The 23,425-nt window shown below is 35.3% G+C and overlaps 1 protein-coding gene across 3 annotated transcripts in view; it reads left to right on the forward strand.

Annotated features, from left to right (window-relative positions):
• The window catches only part of cadps2 (Ca++-dependent secretion activator 2), a 150,956-nt gene that overhangs the window by 87,925 nt on the left and 39,606 nt on the right, over positions 1-23,425 (forward strand). For all 3 annotated transcript variants that reach the window (XR_013783952.1, XR_013783953.1, XM_079411890.1), the window contains exons 9-13: positions 2,627-2,693; positions 3,353-3,461; positions 4,341-4,547; positions 7,295-7,431; positions 13,680-13,867. Coding sequence is in view for 1 of the 3 variants with exons in the window: in XM_079411890.1 (XP_079268016.1) it covers positions 2,627-2,693; positions 3,353-3,461; positions 4,341-4,547; positions 7,295-7,431; positions 13,680-13,867 (708 nt within the window). In the remaining 2 variants the exon portion in view is untranslated. The remainder of the gene's footprint in view (positions 1-2,626; positions 2,694-3,352; positions 3,462-4,340; positions 4,548-7,294; positions 7,432-13,679; positions 13,868-23,425) is intronic.

The following is a 23,425-nucleotide window of genomic DNA, read 5'->3' on the forward strand; positions in this document are numbered from 1 at the left end:
CCTCTTTCGTTTGAGGGCCAGGGCACACATTAAAGCCCTTTTACACGTTTGCATTTTTCTCTTATAAAATCTTTTTTAACCTTACCCTTCGCCACACATCGCATTTATGACTCATTGATTTGTTATTGCATGCAATATTTTATACTACCTATGCTAAAAGCGATGAAGACGGAAATATATAACATTGTAATGGGAGTTTAATGCACTGTTGTTTTAGTATTATTTCTATACTGTTATAGTATTTAATAATATTTTTGAATTTTCTTGTATTTTTATATTTTCAGGTTTTTTGTCATTTATTTATTCATTCATTCATTGATTCATTCATTGTTTTTGTATATTTTTCTCATACGTTTTTTTCCCTTCTTTTTCAGTTGTAGTTTTAGTCATTTTAGTACTTAAATTGATTTTGCCAAGGCACCATTTCTAACTTTCCTACAGCTTTTCCTAATTTTTTAATTTTTTGAATAATATTTGTATTTTTAATAGTTTTAGTTAAGTGCACAGAGCAAAGGAACAATGTGCTCTATGCTAATTATTCATGATTCAGTTTTTAGATTTATTTAATGTCCGTTTTAGTAATTGTAGTAATAAAAGTTTATATTTTAGTTGGTTGCCAAATGCATCAAGTTTTTGTTTACATAATATATGCATGTGTACTGTGTACATTTATTATGTACGTATATATAAATACATACACATACACTATATATTTCAAAAATATTTACATGTATATATTTATATTCATATAACTGATATTATATATAAATATATTTAAAATATAAACAACTTATTTTTCTTAAATATATACATGCATATATAATAAATGGCAGTTGTGGCCTAATGGATAGAGAGTTGGACTTGTAACCTGAAGGTCGTGGGTTCGAGTCTCAGGTCCAGCAGGGATTGTAGGTGGGGGGAGTGAATAACCAACACTCTCTCCACCCTCAATTCCACGACTGAGGTGAGACCCTTGAGCAAGTCACCGGACCCCCAACTGCTCCCCAGGCACCGCAGCATTGGCTGCCCACCGCTCCAGGTGTATGTTCACTACTGAGTGTACACTTGGATGGGTTAAATTCAGAGCACATATTCCGAGTATGGGTCACCATACTTGGCCACACACCACTTCCCTTCCTCCCCTCCCCCTAAATATACACAGCACACACACATATATTATGTAAACAAAATCTTTTATTTTGGATGCGATTAATCATTTGACAACACTAATTTTATTTAATTTCAGTTTTATTCAAATTACTGAAAAACTTTTTTTTTTCAACTCTGGTTTAAGAGCAAAGAAACAATGTACTGATTGTTACAAGAACATGTCTATGCAAATTAAAAAAATTTTTAACATATATTAAGGCACTAAACTGAATGCCAATTGATTAAAAAATGCCATTATTTTAAAACCACAGATAAATCAGTTCTGCTTGTGTTTCACAGTAAGGCCCAATGAAAAAAATGTGCTTTCTGCAATACTGCCATTAAACCACATGGGGGCACTGCAACCGTTGTTATAACCACTTACATTTAACATCTAAGGCCACTTTTTCTCATAGTGATCTCTTAATATGTTTAATTTGACTTTTTACAGTCATATTGACATAAATTGTGAGGTTAACATTTGTATCGTGTTTAAAAGCTCAATGCAGTATCATAACTTGCATCGTGCAATTTATCCGAGTGACAAACCTATTGACGTTTCCCAGATGTTAATAAACACTGAGAAGAACAGGTTATTTGTAAATGAAGCCTTTTTGCAAACAGGTTGAGTGCTTTCTACTGAGTAGGTTAGAAAAAAATAATAAATCACATCAGCTTAAGTGGATGAATCTGACTCCATATTTCCATATTGTAATTTAGGCTATTATGACTTAATTTTTTTGCGATACTTTTTTGTGAAATGAAATATTACTTGTATTTCTGAATTAATCACATCAAACAGTTAAAAATGCTATTATTCCAACGTTACTTGCAATGTTTTGTATCTTCAGAAGATTGTTATTATTATTATTATTGTTCAGATTGAGCCAAAGTCGGCTGGAAAGTGCCTGCCGTGTGCCCGTTCACCCGGAGGTCGTCTCGCCAGCCGTTATCCGGCCATTGTTGCCGTCTAAATGGGATCATGTGTATCAGAAAGGTGTCGGAGAGTGAGCTGAAAATCACTTTCACAAGTGGATGATTACCTCTGCCACATGTTAACCCAGATTGGCCCGCTTCCATGCACTCATTGCTCCCTCAACCTTGACTGGAGCTTTTCCCCCACAGGCACTGTGTGTCCATTTATGAAGAATTGATTTCACCTCACCCATATTTCTGCACACATCCTTCCTTTTTGTTATATTTCTGAGAATGTGTGCTTCATCAATAGCCGAAGATGGGTTTTTTTCCTCTCTGTCATTGAGTGAACATGACAGAATTCAGGCGTTTGGGGAATTAATGAATGACTGGAACTAAACTCCATAAACTTTCTATATGGGTTTTGCACCTTGACTTAATGAATATGGTGTTATATTTTAACATGATGATTTAATCATGTTCGTGAATGAGAATATCAAGGGAGGTTTCTGCTGATGATTTGATTCATTCATGACACTCATCATAATGTATTTATGTGTAGGTATCTTTACGCCTTAGGCCAGAGAGTCTGGAAGCGATGGAAGAGGAGATATTGTGTGCTTGTTCAGGTGGGCAGATTTCCTCATTACAGCTTTAGATATAAATTTAATTTATTTGCTGGAAAAAAAAAAAAAAGTTTTTCAAATGATTTTGTCAAAATAATTATAAGTAGTTTTTTTCCCAGCAAATGACTTTTTGAATGTCTCATGCATTTTGTGTTTACAAATGTGGTGGTTGTTGTTTTTCTGAAGGAAAATTTAATCAAATAAATTAATACATTACACATAAGTACCAGCCTCCTGAGATAACGGCATCATTTTTGTGAAAAATATTTTGTGTGTGAATTTTTTTTTTTTTTATTATTATTTTGTGTTTGTGTTAAATGAATCATCAGGTTCTGTTGTTTAATTTGATATATAACACACACGCACACACACAAATAATAGCAAGTAATATGGCTGACCAGTCAGAGAACATTGAGACATCATCATTTTTTTTAATTGGTAAATTTGAGTAAAATACCACAATAAATCCTTGCACAAAATATAAAAATGCCATGTTTTCGTTTGGTGTTACCTGTAATTGTGACACAAATTACACAGTTTAGATAAAAATGATATATTTTTTAAGCTCTGTGTAGCGCACAAATACAGCAATATTTTAGTACAATTTAGGACGAAAAGAAGTGATTGTGTTAAGATGATCTCCTCTATGTTCTGTTGTTCAGGTGAGTCAGTACACGTTTGCCATGTGCAGTTACCGGGAGAAGAAGTCAGAGCCGCATGAGCTGATGCAGTTGGACGGATATACGGTAGATTACTCCGATCCGCAGCCAGGTACACTCACGCTTCAACACTAATGCCTTATTTATCAATGCTCATGTGGGCGTTTTGATTTTAGTTCAAAATTGGATGAATAATCATGGTTAAAATGAATTTCAGTGACCTCTGTCTTAAATTTGAATTTCACATTTGCTGCATTTGAAAGAGATGCACATTATGAGCTTAAATGAAGCGGGAATGACTTATTTATTACAGAGAATGAAATTAGGTGGAAATAACATGTAAAGATTTAGAACATTTTGTATCAATAACAATAATGCAATAGTGTAGAGTAAAATATATATTTAAAAGTTATTTTTATATATATAAATACATATTAAATGTATTATGAATATTTGTATTGGTGAAAGTTATATATATCTTTTAATAATATATTTTAGTAAAATATAATTATTTATCAAATGTTTTTGTGTGTGTGTTGTTTTTTATGTTTATCAGAGTGCAAAACAACTTTAATGTGAGATTATTTTGGTAACACTTTAGGGACCGATTCTCACTATTAACTAGTTGCTTATTAGCATGGCTATTATTAACATATTCGCTGTTTATACTTATAAAGCACATATTCTGCATGACCATATTCTACATCCCTAATCCTACCCAATTTAACCTAACCTTACTTACTATTAATAAGCAGCAAATTAGGAGTTTTTTGAGGCAAAAGTTATAGGTAATGGTTTGTTAATAGCAAGAATTGAACCTTAAAATAAAGTGTGACCGTTATTTTTTATTATCAGCTGCATGAAACACATTATGATTGATGTGTAGATTCCTAAATAGAGCAACAATAACACACATGAGCGTATTTCTTAGTGAAGTGTTCTTGGGTGAATTGACTGATATGGATTAATTTGCTAAAACAAATCTCTGCAGGTCTTCAAGGAGGCAGAGCCTTCTTCAGTGCTGTCCGAGAAGGAGATCTGGTGGTGTTCGCCAGCAATGACGATCAGGATCGCTCTCTTTGGGTCCAGGCCATGTACCGCGCCACAGGCCAATCCTATAAACCAGTAGCGCCCGCCCAGAACCAGCAGAACTGCAGAGGAGGGAACGCCCAAAAAGATGCCCCTGTGTCCTTACTCAGTATGTTTTATGTTATACTAATATCATCCCAATAAGTGTTTTTTTGCATAGTGATTTTCTTGATTTCAGACCGTTTTTTAAAATCCTCAAACCTAAAACCGTCAAAGGCAGAGAGCGAAAAGAAGGTGGGCTCTTTTTCTGCCACCTTCAGCTGTCCCCTCCTGAATGGACTTTGAAATTGGAGGTTGTGGTGGCCAGCCATCGATCCATTGGGCCGCAGCACAGACACAGTCTAAACAAATGTCAGCGGGGGGCTTGAATAACCCAAACACTGCTGCTGAGTGAAAGGAGGAACACTTACTCAACTGAAATGCTACAGTTTGCTCACTTTCAACAAACGGAAAGTGAGCCGAATGAGGTTTATGTCATTATCGCCTCTGAAGAAGCGTTCTGTGAGCTCCGGGTCATTCATTTAACGTAAAAGCTAAGAAACATGGCTTAAAACTAAAACGTTAAACTCTTTCCTCTTGTCTTACTGGACCTCATACACATTCAAGGTTCAATGCAAAAGCCACCTCGAACGATGGCGAATTGTTCGACAAAGAACATGGAAAGAGCACGGAAAAGTTACTCAGTGCCTGTTCGGATCGTGAAAATGGCATGAATGTGCGAATATCATTGCAGCCACTGATAACCTTGGTATTCGGCCAATTAAAAGATCATGCATTCTTTCAGAAATACTTCTTATTCTTCTTACAGATTGAATTTTCATCACTAAATGAATCCAATGAATTCACCTAAAATCCAGTCCCATTTGATGCCTGTTAAAAAAAATCCGCCACGTTTCGGCGAGTCGATGAAGTTATAAACTCATCCTGACATTGGACTTCCTATCATGAATTGATTCGCACAGATATGTCTCACCGCCTTACGCTCAACACTACCCAGCATCCTCTCATAGCCAGATCGGCGTTTCATATCTGAAGGAACACCGATGTCCTGTCCTGCCTCATTAGTCTTTCCGACTCCGGCTGGATTCACTTGAAGCGACCCGCCGGGCCGTACCTGCGATATCGCCCCCGCTGCCGTGTTGATACCTGTCATAAAGCTCCAGTCCTCCTTGTAGAGAGATGTCAGATGGATGTGACTGCTGGCATGACCGCCTGGACCGGGCCCCTTCAGTTGGGAATAAAGACGACGCACCCCCTCCGCACTGACTCCATCCACTTGTCCATGGATAATAGCGGTAAGCTGAAGTTGACACGGATCAATGTGCTGCTCCTGTCAAACCCCATTCGTCAGACTCTCAACGTGGATCAATACCACGCTCCTCTTTTGTCTCTTTTTTTCTCGATGTAACGAAACGTAAAATGACCTACATCGAATTAAAAAAACAGCTTGTCGATTGGGAGATGGTACTTCTATGCACCCAACAAGTGATGTTTTGGGGGGAACCAACAAATGCCCCACACTGCTTCCAGGCAAGAACAGGGCTTTTTGCCGTCAATACCAAGTCGTTGGCATGCCAGAAATGGCAGAATTAATAAAAGCAATCACTAATGCTCGTCTCAAAAAGGTGCCGCTGGCCATGGAGGCGTCAGGAGATGCGTCTCAAAAGCCTTGGTCTTTTGTGGTGCTTGAGAAGCGAAGGCCCTCGCTCCACATATGTGGGCTCTCAACACGCCGCCAGCAAGTGTTAGGCTTTTCACGGACCTCCCATTAGCCCATTTTGAGGATGTTCGTGAAAGGACTGGAAATGAACTTGGGCACACTTTTAGTGCTTTCTCCTGCTTTTTCTGCCTCGTGTCTTTCTCTCAGCTCCTTCTTTCTCTGACTTGCCCTGACCCCTCGGCCCCATCGCAAGGTTGTTTTTTTGTTTTTTTCGCTCCCGCATTCAATTCCCCCCCCCCGTCCTCTCTGCCCAAACCGAGTCAGGAAGTCTGAATGCGTACGTCGGCGAACGTGCGCCCGCGTTCATCCTAATTACAGCGCTCTCACAAAGGTGCGCTCCTTTTACTCAAGGTCGAGACTCAGTCAGAACCAGTGACATCACTTTTATACAACTCACCTGTCTTCAACAGTCACCGAAAAATTGCTTTAAGTGCTTTGAAGTCATACGTTATTGTTTATATTCTGTTTCCACACAGCGGCGTTTTAAGCATTTAATGCGCTAAAGATCAGAACATTCAGCCAGTCGTGGCTTAGAGAAGGCCACAGGGTGTTTTTTAGCCAGGCCTTTATTTTAAAAGGCTGAATGCTGGTTTGAATGCAAGAGGTGCTCGATTGATAAATTAGAGCACTTTGGTGCGGATATTTATGTGGGCATGTGGACAAAGTGCTAATATTTTACAGCAGTTTACAGCCACGCTTCGCTAACGTTTCAGAGTGCCTGCCAGCTGAAATGTGGAAAACTGAGTTTCACAGTGTAGCTTTGGCCAAAAGAGGTGACATGCAAACACTCAGGCTGTGTACGGAGATGGAGAGTGTGTAACCAAACAGATTTCGGGCTTTTACACAGCTCTTCAGGGTGTGAACCACACTTGTGTTCCACTGTGGTGGCTTCATTCGACTAGTAGGCTAGTACATATAAAATTGTTTGAGATATATGTTTGGCCTTTTATATAATGCTATTTTGAAAAAATTAAATGTTTGTTTTCTTTGCCCTAATGGACGTCTTTATGTATTTACAGCACAAACAGGCATTAACTGGCCATCTCTTGTGGTGGGGATGGGATTTTTAGCACAAAACGGTGCCGTATGCCAGCGCGTGCCAGATTTCTGACTGTGTGTGTGTGTTTCTGGCGCAGGTTTGGATAAGACTCAGAGACAGGGAGTGGAGGAGCTCATCTCTGCCATGCCCTGCAACTTCGACCACGCCAGCCTGTTCTTCATCCTGCAGAAACACACACTCATACACCGCATGAACGACTCCTTTTCCTGCCTGGTGAGAGCACAAAAGTGTGTTGTGATGGAGAAGATGTGTTATTATATGAATAATTACACTTATTATATAAAATGTGTATTTTGTTCAGGTAGTTAGCGATTCCTCTGAACAATTCTTGTTCCTCTATGATCCCAACTTTTTTTGTACTTTCAAGAAAGAAAAATTTGGTAAAGACAGTCAAGATATAATTTAGGTAATAAGTAGTGCTGTCAAATGATTAATCACGATTAATCGCATTCAAAATAAAAGTTTTTGTTTACATATTATATGTGTGTTTACTGTGTATATTTATCATGTAATACACACACATAAAGTATATATTTTGAAAATATATTATTATTGTATATATTAATATTGATATGATTTATATTATATATAAATATATTTTTTATATATACAACATATTTTTCTGAAATATATACGTGCATGTATATGTATTTATATATACATTATAAATATACACAGTACACACACACGTTATGTGAACAAAAACAAAAACTTATTTTGTATGCGATTAATCGCGATTAATCGTTTGACAGCACTAGTAATAAGTAATAAATGTACCAAGATGTGTGTGTTTGACTTGTAAAGAATAGTTTGTTTGGGAATCGTTTGAACTGCATTGGTTGCGCTATATGGTTTTGACTGGCTAATAAGAAGTGACTCATAAGAATAATTTATTTGGTAATTAGTTGGACAACACTAGTCATGCTGAATGTCTTTTATTCACTAGAAAGATGGCTCATAAGCATAATTCGTTCAGGACTACATTAATCGTAAGGAAATGATTCACTTGTTCGGGAATCATTTGAACTACACTGGTTGTGCTATACGGGTTTGATTCATTAAGAAGAACTGGCTAATAAAAATCAACCATCATCATATGCTGGCTGACCTACGATCTGATTTGTAGGAATCATTTGCTCAGCAGTTGATACACTGAATATGCTGTATATCTTTTGATTCACTAAAAAGATCCAGATAATTTGTTCTGGAATCCTTTGGACTACACTGGTCATGTGAATAGTTTTGATTCATTATAATGAACCAGCATAAAAAAATCATTCTTCCAGGAATGGTTTAGTCTGCACAGGTTGTGCTGCACGGTTTTGATTTACTTCATTAAAATTATTATTTGGTAGAATCATTTGTTTGGGAATCATTAGGTTCTCTATGTTTTACATTCACTCCCATAATTAGCATAAAAAGTCTGTTGATCACATTCAGGTCTTTGGTGAAAGTATTAGATATGGGAGGGGTTTCTATGACTGGAGGGGAGGGTTCTAGCCCTCCGGCTGAGTCAGGGCTCACGGTTAAGACGCGGATAAACACTTCCAATCAATACAACCCAAATAGGAAAACCATCCGCTTGCATCCCGTCTTCTCCATTTACTGCCTTGAATAAAAGATCCCTGCTGGGGACTGAGTATGTATGTTTATGTCTGTGTGCGTGTGATGAAATTGGAACACATACGCATGAGGCACATATGCGGGTGAATTGTCCCCGATAGACTACAAGTTGGGTGGAGGTACCAAACGCAACTAATGGTGCAAATTCAAATGTTAGTTTTTGTATATATAACTCAGTACACAATATGTAGTTGTCATTTTCCCCCATTTGCTGTTTACACCCTCATTGTGGCTCCGTACCTGCTCTGAGTGAGTACCTTCTGTTATCCATTCAGCTTCTGAATGACTCTGTCTGCGTTCGGCTCTTTGTGAAGGCTCTACAGCCTTTGTTCAAACTTTTGTGTTCGGCAAAAAGAGAGCCACAAAAGCCACCTGAATGTGCTGCTTTTCCCATGCCTTCTGGGATGTGACATCTGTGGGGGAGTGGGCCTGTTTTCAGGCAAACGAGCAGAGGGGGAACCGGATTTTTCAGTAAACCACATGCATACTATGGTTGCCTACAAAATGTATCTTGTAGATTATGGGTCGCTAGTGCAATTTTTGCACTAAAATGCAATAGAAATCTTCAGATGTTCCAAAACAAACAAAACCATTTCAATGCAACTAATGAGTCGAAAGCATCAGTCACTCCTGTTAGCCTGCCAGAGTTTCTTGGAACTTTAGATGACGTTACATGCTTGTTTAAAAATGTTACATGAAATTCCATCTGACCATTGTCCAAAAAAAAAAAAAATCTGATTTTTATATTTGTTTTTTGTGTTCAAAACAAACTAAATTGAGTCAGATACTGCTTTTTATAAAACAAAGTAAATAAATATAATATAAAAAATATGTAAAAATGCAGCATGTTTGTGCATGTGCGTTTGTGTGTATATATACAGTATATATGTATGTATGTGTATGTGTGTGTGTGTACCATTTTTGTACAGGGAATGTGTACACTGGATTCATTGGACTGCATGTGCATCTTCAGAAGCGACTCCAAAAAATGTGTATTTTTGCAATCAAAATGTTCAGGCTGTGAACGTGTCTTCAAATTAGGGGCAGTGATGACCAGTCATGCTCCAACCTTAATGTAATTACTCGCATCCCCTTCACCCTCCATCCCATAATCACACATTCTCCCTGTGACACACTCCTCCACATTCACCCTTATTAACAACCATAATGGCCTCTAGATGGGACATAAAAAGCTTTCTATTACCATCAGTTACTGCTGGAAATAAAGTGATTCAGGACAAGAGACACGTATGAAACTAAAATAATATGAAAAAATAAAAACACATATACATACAGCATACGTGTGTGTGTGTGTGTGTTTTAGTTTTGTCATATTTTAATATATTAAATTAAATATTAATATACTTTTCATATATTTTCATATGTGGTCAAGTCCTGAATCTCTTCATATATATATATATATATATATATATATATATATATATATATATACTCTCATATATATATATATATATATATATATATATACTCTCATATATATATATATATATATATATATATATATATATATATATATATATATATATATATATATATATATATATATATATATATATATACTGTGACAACACTAAAAGCCTTAAGTATATATAGTCATATAATAAATATTAATAAATAATATAAATATTTTCCCTTCATTTTTTCAGATTTTTTTATTTTTTTTTACCATGCAGAACCTAAGTGTGTTTCTCTCAGTAAACTTTCCTTGTATAATATGAATTAAGCCAAAAAACTAAATTGGTTTTGTCATCTACAAGCAAGGTTTCGTCGTCAGTCTCTCCTTCTGTGTGTGTGTGAGTTTTTTTTTTCCCCTGACAAGGAGAGCCAGACTGGGCCGTGTTCGTTAGGATGATGCTGCTGCCGTCTCAGTCGGTCGTTAGCGGTTAATTGAGCGGTAGGAGCCAAGACACGAGCAGGCCATCTGTTTGCCAGAGTGGAACATCTTGTGGCACTCGGCTCGGCGCTGGGCCACCGTGCCTCAGCCCTGAATGGTGCAATATTAATAGATCTGACCAAGACGGGAAGAGACGGACTGTGACAAAGAAGAAAGTTGCAGGGAAAAAGTGGAAAGATGGGCAGTAGCCCCGGTCTTCATTTTTTTTTTTTTTTTTTGCTGGACCAGTTGGGAAAGTAGTTCAGATTTGCACTTGCCCTGACAATATTTCCACTGGCTCCAAAAAATTATACTTTAGCATTTTAAAAATGTTTGAACTCAATTATTTTGAGCAAATCACAAAGAAATATTAATAATAAATATGAATATAATAAACATTAATAACTAAAAGAAGAGTACAGCAACATGTTCTGAGAATTATACATTTATGTCCCTCCATGACAATTTTTTTTTTTTATTTGTTTGTAATTAACTTTATAATTTTTGCATGTCACAAGTTATTGAGGCCCTGTGGACATCAGATGCAAGTGCCCAAAATTAACCAAAGATTTTTTAGTGTTCATAAAACTTATTTTTTCTTTTCACTTGCATCATGGTATATGAGGTTTTGTGGGGGGTATTTAATTTTAATCATTTTTTTCCTCAATTTTATTTTAGGTGCTTAATATTACACTGTTTCAAACTGATTTTTTGAAAGATATTTGGAGTATAGAACAATTTCAGGAAATAGCAAATAGTATGTTTTCTGAAATATATTTTATGTATATATTTTATACATTTTTAGAAAAATATTTGAAAAGTTTATTTCAAAAATAAAAAATGTTATGTTATCATGTATTTAGTGTCTTATTGTGTTAGTTATCTGTATTTTTAGTTATTTTTACCTTATCAAAATCACTCAACTTCAGTTTGATTTGAGATTAATTGGAATGCACAATGAAAAAAACATTATTTTTGAAATTTGTTAAAAACAGAGTTATCTGTTTTTGCAAATGAACTCTTCATTTGGAGAAAATACTGTTTCAGTCTTTCTACTTTAAAATTTCACATTTAGTCCAATGTGCCGGGGTTTTTTATTTCATTTTTTTGTGAATTTTTTTTTTTTCTTGCAGTTTCTGAGTGAAAATAGTTTCTACACCCAATTTTTTTCAGCATAGAAATACTCCACATTTGTGTCGCCACATGGAGTTCTGGAGTGGAAAAAACTTTCGACATCTTTGTTAAACTTCTAAAGATAAATGTTCAACAGAGGTAGAACTTGTTAGAAAACTTGACAGCTGTTTTCTTCAGTCGATGGTTTGTATGTCTAAAAGGTTACCAGCCAACTGGTGAGTAACTCCTTTTATTTACTCCCCCAAGCCAATTTTTACTCAAAGTGGCGAGTTTATATTGACCCCCTCCGTGTGAGTGAGAGAAACTTGCTTTGAGATTTCAAGGTTGGATGCTCTTTGTGTAACATATCATATTCATGTAGGCCTAGTATCAATAAATACTGAAGAGCTTAAAAGGCATCTGACTGTAATACAAGCACTTAAACGGCATTTAAAGTAATGTAAATGGCAATAGAACAGGTTTGCGTAGGTCAGACAGACCTTTTGATGAAGGAAGGGCCGTGGATGAAGTGACAGAGAGACTGAGCTATCTCAAAATACACGGCTTATCAGCTTTGTTCATTGGACTTTAATGAAGCTTTCCGTCTTTGCTCCTGCACGAAGGTTGCGGGGTCTCGGTATCTCGGCTGCTGCTCAGTGCCGCGAGCGACGGTCCCTCGTGACTGTCGGTCTCCCGCGAACGTCTGAGACACATCGCAGTTCTCCTGATTCGCGGCCCTCCGCACCGTTGTGGGCGAGCGGCCCCCTCAAAGTGTTAATTTGCTAATGTTCCTTCAGAGAAGGCGTCTTAATTAAGTTTGTAAGATTCATGCCTAATTTAGTTATTATGTGAGGGATGAATGAGCTAATGAATGCAACAGGAGCCTCGCGGCAATCTCCATCCGCCCGCATTATGTGTGACTTTTCTGCCTATGAATTAATTGTTTGCATTTAACCTTGCACTCGTTTGTTTAAATGTTGGAAATAGACGGGGTGTTTTTAACAATATTTTTTGGAAGAGCTCGTCTCGCACGCTGCAGTTTTGTTTTTTTGTGTGTCTTGGCGTGAAATGAGAGGCGTGCTGAAATTAGACACTTTGTGTTCAATTAGCGTAGCAGTGTTGTTGAGGAGAAGCTACAGTAGGTATGCGCGGCAGATGTCATGACCTCTTAGAGGTCCTGCAGGGGTCGAGCAGAGGCAGCGGCGTTTTTAGAGCTTTTTCTTTACTGTTTGCTCTGGTGCTTTGATTGGCCTTCGGATACAGAATGTGGATGTTTTATGCCTTTATTAAGTGACATGTATTCAAGGTCCAAAGTAAGCACCAAAATAAGCGCCAAAAAGACTTTCTAGAGTTTATTGCAAGAATGATAGTCTGACGCTGTTGGAAGTGATGAGCAAATTAAAGCAAAGACATACTGTACAAACGTTTATGATTTTATTTTTTTTACTTGAGTAAACATTATACAGTTGGATATCTACAAGTCTCTTCTCTTAGAGAATGAACAGATTAGAGCTAGTATTTTTGGGAGGAAAAGTAACTAAAAAAGTAACATATACTCAGATACTTGTTTACTACTGTAACTAGTTTTAATATATTTATAATTAGTTACTTATTTACAATTACTTATAATAACTTAACATTTGAGATAGCTTAAATATTCAACTTAAAGTTAACTAAACTTATGATTTCAAGCACGAACACTTAATTTGTTACAACAAACTTATTCTAATGTTGAATTTTAAGTTGTTAACTAATTGCAGCATGACTGAGATCAGCTAATTGCATGTTTATAGTAAATGTGTTTTATTCTGATCCTGTTGTTGTGTTTCAGGGTTGGTTCAGCCCAGGCCAGGTGTTTGTTCTGGACGAGTACTGCGCTCGATACGGGGTGAGGGGCTGTCATCGTCACCTCTGCTACCTGAAAGACCTGATGGATTTCTCCGATAACAACACCCTGGTGGACCCAACCCTGCTCCACTACAGTTATGCCTTCTGTGCCTCACACGTCCACGGAAACAGGTATTACAGTAGGTTCACAAACGCTGGGTTATTTTATGCAACATTTCATTGACATTCAATTTATATTTATGCATTTGGCTTTAATCCAAAGAGACTTCCACTTTATTCAAGGTACACATTTGTATCAGTCCGTGCCATTCTTGGGAATCGAACCCTTGACTTTGGCAATGCTAGTGCTGTTCTCTGCTGTTTAAGCTACAAGAAGGCAGTCCAGACAGAATAAAATTCATATAAAAGACTAAATCATTTTTTTTAATAGTGTCATATTTTTACAAACATTTTTACTTGTAAGTGGCGGTGATATATTATTTGTTATATATACATGTACATGCTTGCATAATTATATATATATATATATATATATGTATGTATGTGTGTGTGTGTGTGTGTGTGTGTGTGTATATATATACTGCTTGTGAAGCTCTCCCAAGTGTTTAAATCAGCTTTGCTTGACAGTATTCTCAAGCTTGCGGTCATCCCTGTTGCTTGTGCACCTTTTCCTACCCAAATTCTTCCTTGCAGTCAACTTTGAATTTAATATGCTTTGATACAGCACTCTGTGAACAGCCACACCTTTCAGTAATGACCCTCTGTGACTTACCCTCTTTGTGGAGGACGTCAATGTTCGTCTTCTGGATCATTGCCAAGTCAGCAGTCTTCCCCATTATTGTGGTTTCAGAGAACAAGAGACACCCGGAGTTTATACTGTAGGGATGGTAATTAATTGAAACTCAAATGTAAATATTCTAATATTTTGAGATACTGATTTTTGACTTTCATGAGCTGTAAGCTCTAATCATCAAAATTAAAACAAAAAAGCTTTTGGAATGTTTTACTTTACATGTAATGAATCTAAAATATATGAAAGTTTAACTTTATATATATATATATATATATATATATATAAAGTAATGAGTTACGTAATCAAATTACTTTTTTTCAAGTAAATAGTAACGTGTTACTTTCAGATTTACAATAAAATATTTGAGATGCTTTTTCAAATAAGTAACGCAAGTTACTTTGTTTTCCCATTTATTCACTGACACCTCTCCTGTCCCCATGTGGAGAGAAACTGAGAGTGACCAAAGGCTTATTAATTTCACCTCTGTGGTGAAAGAGCCTTTACAGTTGCCAAAAATATAACTTTTTTTTTTTTTTTTAATAAAAACAACTAAGCAAGCCTGGCTCAGGTGAGAAAAGTAACGCAAAAGTAACATAATGCATTACGTTCCATAAAAAGTAACTAAGTAACGCAATTTCACACACACACACATACATACATAAATACAGACAAATATACACATTTAATGTTTCTATAACATTCTATTTCTATTTTTTTTTATTCAGATATGTTAAACAATTAGCACAGACAATTATATTAGATAGTACAAAATGTTTTTTTTTTTTTTGTGTAGTGTAGTGTAGACATTTTATTGAGGGCAACGTTTCATATGTTCATTGTTATTGGAAAGATATTAAAAAATATATAATGTAAGCACCTGACCACATGCAAAAAAAGATGTTCTGTTATAATTTCTATGTAAAAACAAGCACTTTAGCAACACACCACAGCCCTTTCAAACAGCAAGGAACACATTTGCTTTCCATGGAGGTTGTGCATTTTGAATTCGCACATATTAAGTGTTTGAAATCAAGGATTTCATTTGTGCTGGACAAATGAGAAGTCCCACATGTTTGATAGATCACAAAAAGAAAAAAAACACTTTGAATGGCTTTTGTCTGCACACAATGGGTGGGCATACAAAAGGAACGACAAGACTGAAGAATTTCTTTAATCACTCGGGAGGCGCTCAGCGTGGCAGCCATGTTCCCGCTTCACTCAAACAGAGACTGAGAGCGTCTGCTTGGCAAATTAATTAATGGCTCCCCATTATCTCAAAACGCAAAGCAATTAAACCGTAATTACGGAGTCCATTTGTGCTGCTTCTACATTTTAATAATTTTTCTTTCATAAGGCCTCTGAGGATCAGAATTTCATATAACAGGCTGGTTTTCTGTAATTGATTGTGCAAATTATTGACAGTTCAAGATGGAAATGCGCTTTACGCTAGCGGTGAGAGGACTGAATGTGGCTCTGGTATGAGCAATGTCCCTTGTCCACTTGTTGGCGAAGTCCTTTGTGTTTAGTGTACACTGGAAGCTGTTCATTTTCCACTTACCTCGAATCAGCCGTCAATTGACTTGTTAGATGTTAAATACACACGGATGTGTTCCCTGTCTTTGATGGCTTATTTAGTCAATTAGACACAGTAATGATTAGCCTCTCTAGCTAATCACCTGTTTCAAATGAGGAAAATTGGCATGAGTAGCTTTTTGTTGGAGGAGGTGTCATTTGAATAATGACAGTTCAGCTGTGAAGCCCACAGAGAGTGCTCATGGGAAATTCAGAAGGCACAAAAAGTGAAGTAAATAAAAAGAATTACCTCTTTAATGCATGATATCCATTATACTGCAAATATAATGGATATCATGGATTATATCTTCCAAAGACATTTTTACCCATTCTTGATGTTACCATTATATTATATGCAGTATATATGTGACCTCGTTATATTTTTCAAAGCCTATTAAATGACTTTCAATTATACTGTAATGTTGAATGTCTATAATGGCTAAAATTGGGGGGGGGGGGGGGGGGGTATGTTTAATAGAGATATCAGTAGCAGTATTGAAGATTCAATGTGAATCAATGTGTTTATTAATATGCGATTAATTGTGATAAATTACAGAAAAATGTTTGATTCATTTTTTTAATCGATGACAGCTATATCAATTTTATATATATATATTTATATACATACATACATACACACACACACACACACACACACACACACACATGTGCAATTATCAATTTTATATATATATATATATATATATATAAAATTGATAATTGCACATTTTTGATCTCACAATTCAGAATTCGGAGATTTATATCTCGCAGTTCTGACTTCTCTATGAACATAGATTTCTGACTTTTTTCGTGCAGTTCTGAGTTTATATCTAACAATTATGTTTTTTTATTTCTCTAAATTCTGAGTACTTTTCGCAATTCATTTTTTGGCTTCCTCCATGGAAGTAAGAATAAAAAAGTTATATCTGCAACTTTTTATCTCACAATTCTGACTTATTCTTGCACATGTGAGTTTATAATTCACAGTTTTGGCTTTTCTTCACAGAATTGTGAGAAAAATAGTCTGAATTGTGAGGTGAAGAGTCTTAAATACCTTTCTTTTTATCCCGTGGCGGAATCAAGTTTTCTTTAAAAATGCATCATACATGAAATGATAAAATTCTTGTTTAATAAACCTTTAATAAAAGTGATTTTTTTTCTATTTTACTTTATAATAATACAACAAATGTTGTTTTGAGAAATACCTGAAACTATAATCAGCTAAAACTGGTAAAAGAGAAGCTAAATTCCACAAATGTGATCATTTTTATCCAATGAGAAGAGCTTCAAGGCTTTTTAACTTGTGCACAGCTAGAAAATAACACTGGTCCAGACAACCTTGAATCTTCAGTTCAGATGAGAATGCATCGGCTCAACTGATCTAACACAGCAGTCAGAACTCAAAGAGCACTAGTGACAGTGCAGCCTTGCTCACGGTGAGTGTGCAGCTTTAAACCTGAGGGAAAAATGTCTTCTTTATCTTCATTTCATGACAGCTTTATTTCTGATCCTCCTCTCACTGACTCTAGTAGATTACAACAGAGACCACACACTTTCTGCAGGCTTGCTTCCAGGAATTCATTTTCTTCATAGTGATTTCAAAAAATGTGTGCACGGTGTTTTTGAACTACAGTCACATAAACTATGAAAAATGATGAAATAAATGAAAAAAAAATCTAATTATCAAAAACAAAATTATTTATATAAAAATATATTTTAATCATCTTTTAATCATATTTGCAAATGACTTGACTCCACAGCCAACAGAGCAATTTTGTCTTTACTGTTCCAATACTTATGGAGGGCACTGTATATATATGTGTGTGCAAGGTTTCTGTGTGTGACGAATTTTTAGGATTACGAATAAGTTTTTTCTAGGGCTGTCAACTTTAACGGAAATTAATTGTTTGATAAAGTTTGAGCCCAACTTCTTGCCGTCATCGCTGCGGGGAAGGTAATCATTGCCTGCGTCCCAAGGTGCACACTATCCATCCTAAATTCTATGTGATATTAGTCATTTTCAATACTATTTAGGGCAGATAGGGTGGATATATGCACATTGGGATGCATGGATTGTGTGATTATGAGGCGGCGGGCTCTGTGAGAGAGAGCGCGACAGAGTGCAAGAGATCTGTATACTCATATGTGATAAAGGTACAGCGAACCAGTGTTGCCAGGGTCGCGGGCTATTTTGAAAATACAGTCGTGGGAAAAATTACAGAGCCGTGGGTTGCGTTTTTTTTGGGCTAAGTTACATTTATAATGTACTGTGGCCGCCCAAATTATATACATGTGATCGCAAAAGGAAGTTATTACAAACACTCGATGGTGGTTTAAAGTGAGTTCTGATTAAAAGTGTATTATTAATCTCATAAATAGTTTTATCTAGCATGATGCTAATGTTAGCTCTAATGCACCTGCAGAACAGGTCCAGTTCTTCTTCATAATGCATTTTGTCATAATACTTCATGTAAGGTCGCAAGAAAATGTTTTGTTGTATTTATTTAGAAATACTTTTGATAATAGTTGGGTAACTGTGTACTGGGATTGAAGCGATGTGGCTTGGTAAACGTTTTATTGCCAGTATAAAGGCTGAAAATGGCTGAATTAAAACAAAAGAATAATAAGGATTATGTCTCATTCCTGGCGGAGATGTGAAAGGTTCTGTTTCCTTAAACTAGTTTGTCATACATTCCTTTATATCAACACATTTACAGTTAATCCTAGGATTTAAATTTTGCGATTAATCGTGATTTTTTATCGATTGACAGCACTAGTTGTTTCGTATTCCCCATCCTTTCCTATCAAAATGCATGCTACGGATGCGAAAATGCAGAAAATCTAACCTGATCCGAAACTTTTTTTACCGACAAAGGTTTCGGAGGCAGTGTGCAAATGTGACTGACACAACGTGAGGTCGTATTTATTTTTTACCGTGCGAAAATTTCGGGCTCGGTGTGCAATGACCTTCATTGTGCAGAGACCTTTAGTACTGATTTTATGATTGATCGTGCTATATGCTACGTTATTCGAGTCCATATGCGTCCAACTAAAAGTGATAGCCTGGTGAATAATCTGCATTACAAAAAGGAAATAATAATAATAAAAAAATCTTTAAAGGTTATTCACAATTATCTATTGCTGTCAAGGTATCTAGTCTTTACAGTGCTTTGTTATATGGAGCTGTTTGGTAGATCGCAATCTATCTAATTTGTTTGTCTAATAAAGTGCTCCAGTGACAGATCAGATGTATGAAAGTATACAAGTTACACCGTAATTAAAACGCGGCAGTCTTTAATGGTCAGTAAAACAAAGGCATAACTCCAAGCAGGCACCCTAACTTCATATTGACATGCAGCTAAACAAAGGCAGAAAGCATAACTCATTTTGAGTGTTCCAAGCTAAGTGAGAGCCATAAGCGGTGTAATACGGTGTTCTGCCTTGGTTTCTCCGGGGCTTTTCGAAGTTACAGTTAAGATGACCCATTATTTTCAAGGAAAAACAACGAAATTGACTCAAGAGACTTATGCACATGATAAAGGATGTCTTGAGTGTCCCAAAAATATAACTCATTTTCCCCCAAAATATATACAGTATATGTGTACACATACATATCTACACTGCCACTCAAAACTTTGGGATCAGTAAGATTTTTTATGTTTTTTAAGGGAGTTTCTTCTGCTCATCAAGACTGTATTTATTTGACCAAAAATACAGAAAAAAACAGTAATATTGTGAAATCTTATTGCAATATCTAATATTGGTTTCCTATTTTAAAATACTTTAAAATAGAATTTATATCTGTGACGCAGCACTGAATTTTCAGCATCATTACTCCAGTCTTCAGTGTCACATGATCCTTCAGAAATCATTCTAATATGCTGATTTATTATGAGTGTTGAAACTGTTGTTTTTCTTTGATTCTTTGATGAATACAAAGTTCAAAAAAGAGCAGCATTTGTTCAAAATAGAAATCTTTTTTAACAATATAAGTCTTTACTATGACTTTTTATTCATATTTTTTATATATATATATATATATTTTTTTTTTTAAATAAATGCTGTTCTTTTTAACCTTTTATTAATCAGAGAATCCTAAAAAAATATCACAGGTCCCCCCCCCCAAAAAATATGAAGCAGCACAGCGGTTCCCAACATTGATTATAAATCAGCATATTAGAATGATTTCTGAAGGATCATGTGACACTGAAGACTGGAGCAATGATGCTGAAAATTCAGCACTGAGTCACAGAAATAAATTCTATTTTAAAGTATATTAAAATAGAAAACTGTTATTTTAAATTGCAATAATATTTCACAAAATAACCGTTTTTTTCTGTATTTTTGATCAAATACATACAGCCTTGATGAGCAGAAGAAACTTCTTTAAAAGACATTAAAAATCTTACTGATCCCAAACGTTTGAGCGGCTGTGTGTGTGTATATGTATATTTTAATTTATTTATATATATATATATATATATATATATATATATATATATATATATATATATATATATATATATATATATATATATATATATATACACACACACACACACACACACACACACACACACACACACACACACACACAATAAAAACATGTAATTAATATAATAATAATAATAAAATAATACATTATAATAATATAAAAATTTGTTTCTGTAAATGTTTTTCTAGCATTCAGAGTTATGTTTTAGGTGACGATGGAGCAGTTTATATACGGTGAAGTGTGTGTGAATGGAGACTTCTTTCAGACATGTTTGTCAGTGCAGACATCCTCGTGGCACATTTCAGTCAGCGTCGCCTGCGTTTGACTGACAGTTGAATCCTGAGCTCGACGAGGCTTGAGACTGAGAAGCAAGTATGCGAGAGGAAACGGACAGGTGCGGCTTCATGTGTGAGATGAACTGACCAGGACGGACTGACAGCGAGTGAACCTCTTTCTCACCTGTCAGTCTCTCGCCTGTCCATCATGCTTGGCCGCCCCTCATGACAAGAGTATTTACCAGTCTGCACACTCACTTACTCACTGTAAACATGACATACATCCGGAGCGGCACCCTTTGGATTGTCACTTCTGTCTCGTCCTTGAGGTCTTGATATGATCGGATACACACCAACCCCATCTGTCATAGAGGATGGAACGCGTCGTTCCCCTTGCAAACGCACAGCTCTGAACCTCACCACCATCTTCCTGGACAGACTTGGGCACGGCCAGACTTTCCCGAGACTCCCGCCACTGTTTAACCCTCGTTGACTGGCCCCGGACGGGTCAGCGTTTCACTCGTCTCAAACATGCTTGCTTCATCAGGCGCAAACAATAAGTCGGACCCCCAACAGGCCGCCACACTTTACCCGTTCCCACCGGGCCAGTGCTGTGTGAGGTGGAGGAAACCACGCTTTATGAGATTTTTCTGCACATTTCAGTTCCTCCACTTTGAATTGAAGTATCTTAGAGCTTGTTGGGAGTGTGTACTTACTGTTTGACTGGTTTTGCATTTTGTTTATGGTTTTGCAGACACATTCATACCAAAGCAACTTATTGAAACAATGTGAATGACAAGCACAACTACATGTGTACTTTTTCTGTAGGAAATGTGTTTGCCTGTCCGAAAGCTAGGTAGTTGATTACGAGCCCAATTCTTTTTCTTTTTTTTTCTTTTTTTGGTTAATTTATTATTATTATTTAAGTTTATTTTCTTTATTATTTACTTTCAAGTTATTTTAATTGTTTATTTTCAAGTATTTAATTTTTTTTTTTTTACTAAATTATAAGTGTTTATATTTTTCAAAACAATTTTTTATTTTCAAAACGTTTTATTTTAAGTTTTTTGCGTTTCTTTTGAAGTTTATTTGAATATTTCTTCTATTTTTCATTATACTTTATACATCACACACAAATGTATTCATTATACTTGTTTACTAAAATTAATTTACTTTTGCAATAAAAATAATTTACAGACAATATAAAATAATTGATTTTAAGTTTAATATTTACTTTCAGATTTTAAATGTTATATATTAAAATATATTTATATATTAAAAATCTTTTTAAATGATATTTTTAGATTCATTTTTTATTTTACTATTTTATATATGTCATAATATAACAATTATTGGTGGTAGTAGTAGTAAATAATAATAGTAATATATACTAGTATAATAATATACTACCACCACCAATAATTGTTATTATTATTATTTATAATGTCATATTTTATTTTAATACATTTTATATTATTTATTATGTTTTAAATGTTATTTAATCAAATCTTAGTTTTTTGTGCATAGACAATTTGCAATATAATATTGCAATATTATGGTTATATATATATATATATATATATATATATATATATATATATATATATCAATTAACACATATGTGCGTGTGACCCTGGACCACAAAACCAGTCTTAAGTCGCTGGGGTATATTTGTAGCAATAGCCAAAAATACATTGTATGGGTCAAAATTATAGATTTTTCTTTTATGCCAAAAATCATTAGGATGTTAAGTAAAGATCATGTTCCATGAAGATATTTTGTAAATTTCCTACTGTAAATATATCAAAACTTAATTTTTGATTAGTAATATGCATTGCTAAGAACTTCATTTTGATAATTTTAAAGGCGATTTTCTCAATATTTAGATTTTTTTGCACCCTCAGATTCCAGATTTTCAAATAGTTGTATCTCAGACAAATATTGTCCTATCATAACAAACCATACATCAGTGGAAAGCTTATTTATTCAAATCTCAATTTTGAAAAATTGACCCTTATGACTGGTTTTGTGGTCCAGGGTGTGTGTGTATGTATATATATATATATATATATATATATATATATATATATATGCTATGTTAATTTCATTTATAAATGAACATTATATTTTTTCATCAAATAGCTCTGTACTATCTGGGTTTTTTTAAGAATAGCTGGAAATTATACAGGTATTATAATTTTAGCAAAACATGTGTTTTTGTTTTGTTTTTCATTGTCAACTGTTTAAGAAGCAGAATTTACAACCAAATGTCACCGAAAAGTAAATGTTTTTGTTTTTAAAGTCATAAAACCACATGCACATGATCAACAAATGTAACATTCAATGACGTTCAAACATCTGGCCCCAAACTCTCTCACACCGGCCCCTTGCCAACAGGCCGTCCTTACTGCAAATCCCTGAATAATGATAGCAAAAGTGATGCCTTCCTTAGCAGACACCACTAATAATGCAGTGTTACGTAAGATAGAATTGGATGTGTTTCAAGGTTTGAAGGGTTCGTTTAGCATTAGTCAAGTCAATGGGGAGGATGTGTGAATTGTGAGAGACTTAATTACTGACTAAAGTCGTAAGGC

The sequence above is a fragment of the Barbus barbus genome (assembly GCF_936440315.1).
Source record: "Barbus barbus genome assembly, chromosome: 48".
In the NCBI taxonomy this organism is placed as follows: Eukaryota; Metazoa; Chordata; class Actinopteri; order Cypriniformes; family Cyprinidae; genus Barbus; species Barbus barbus.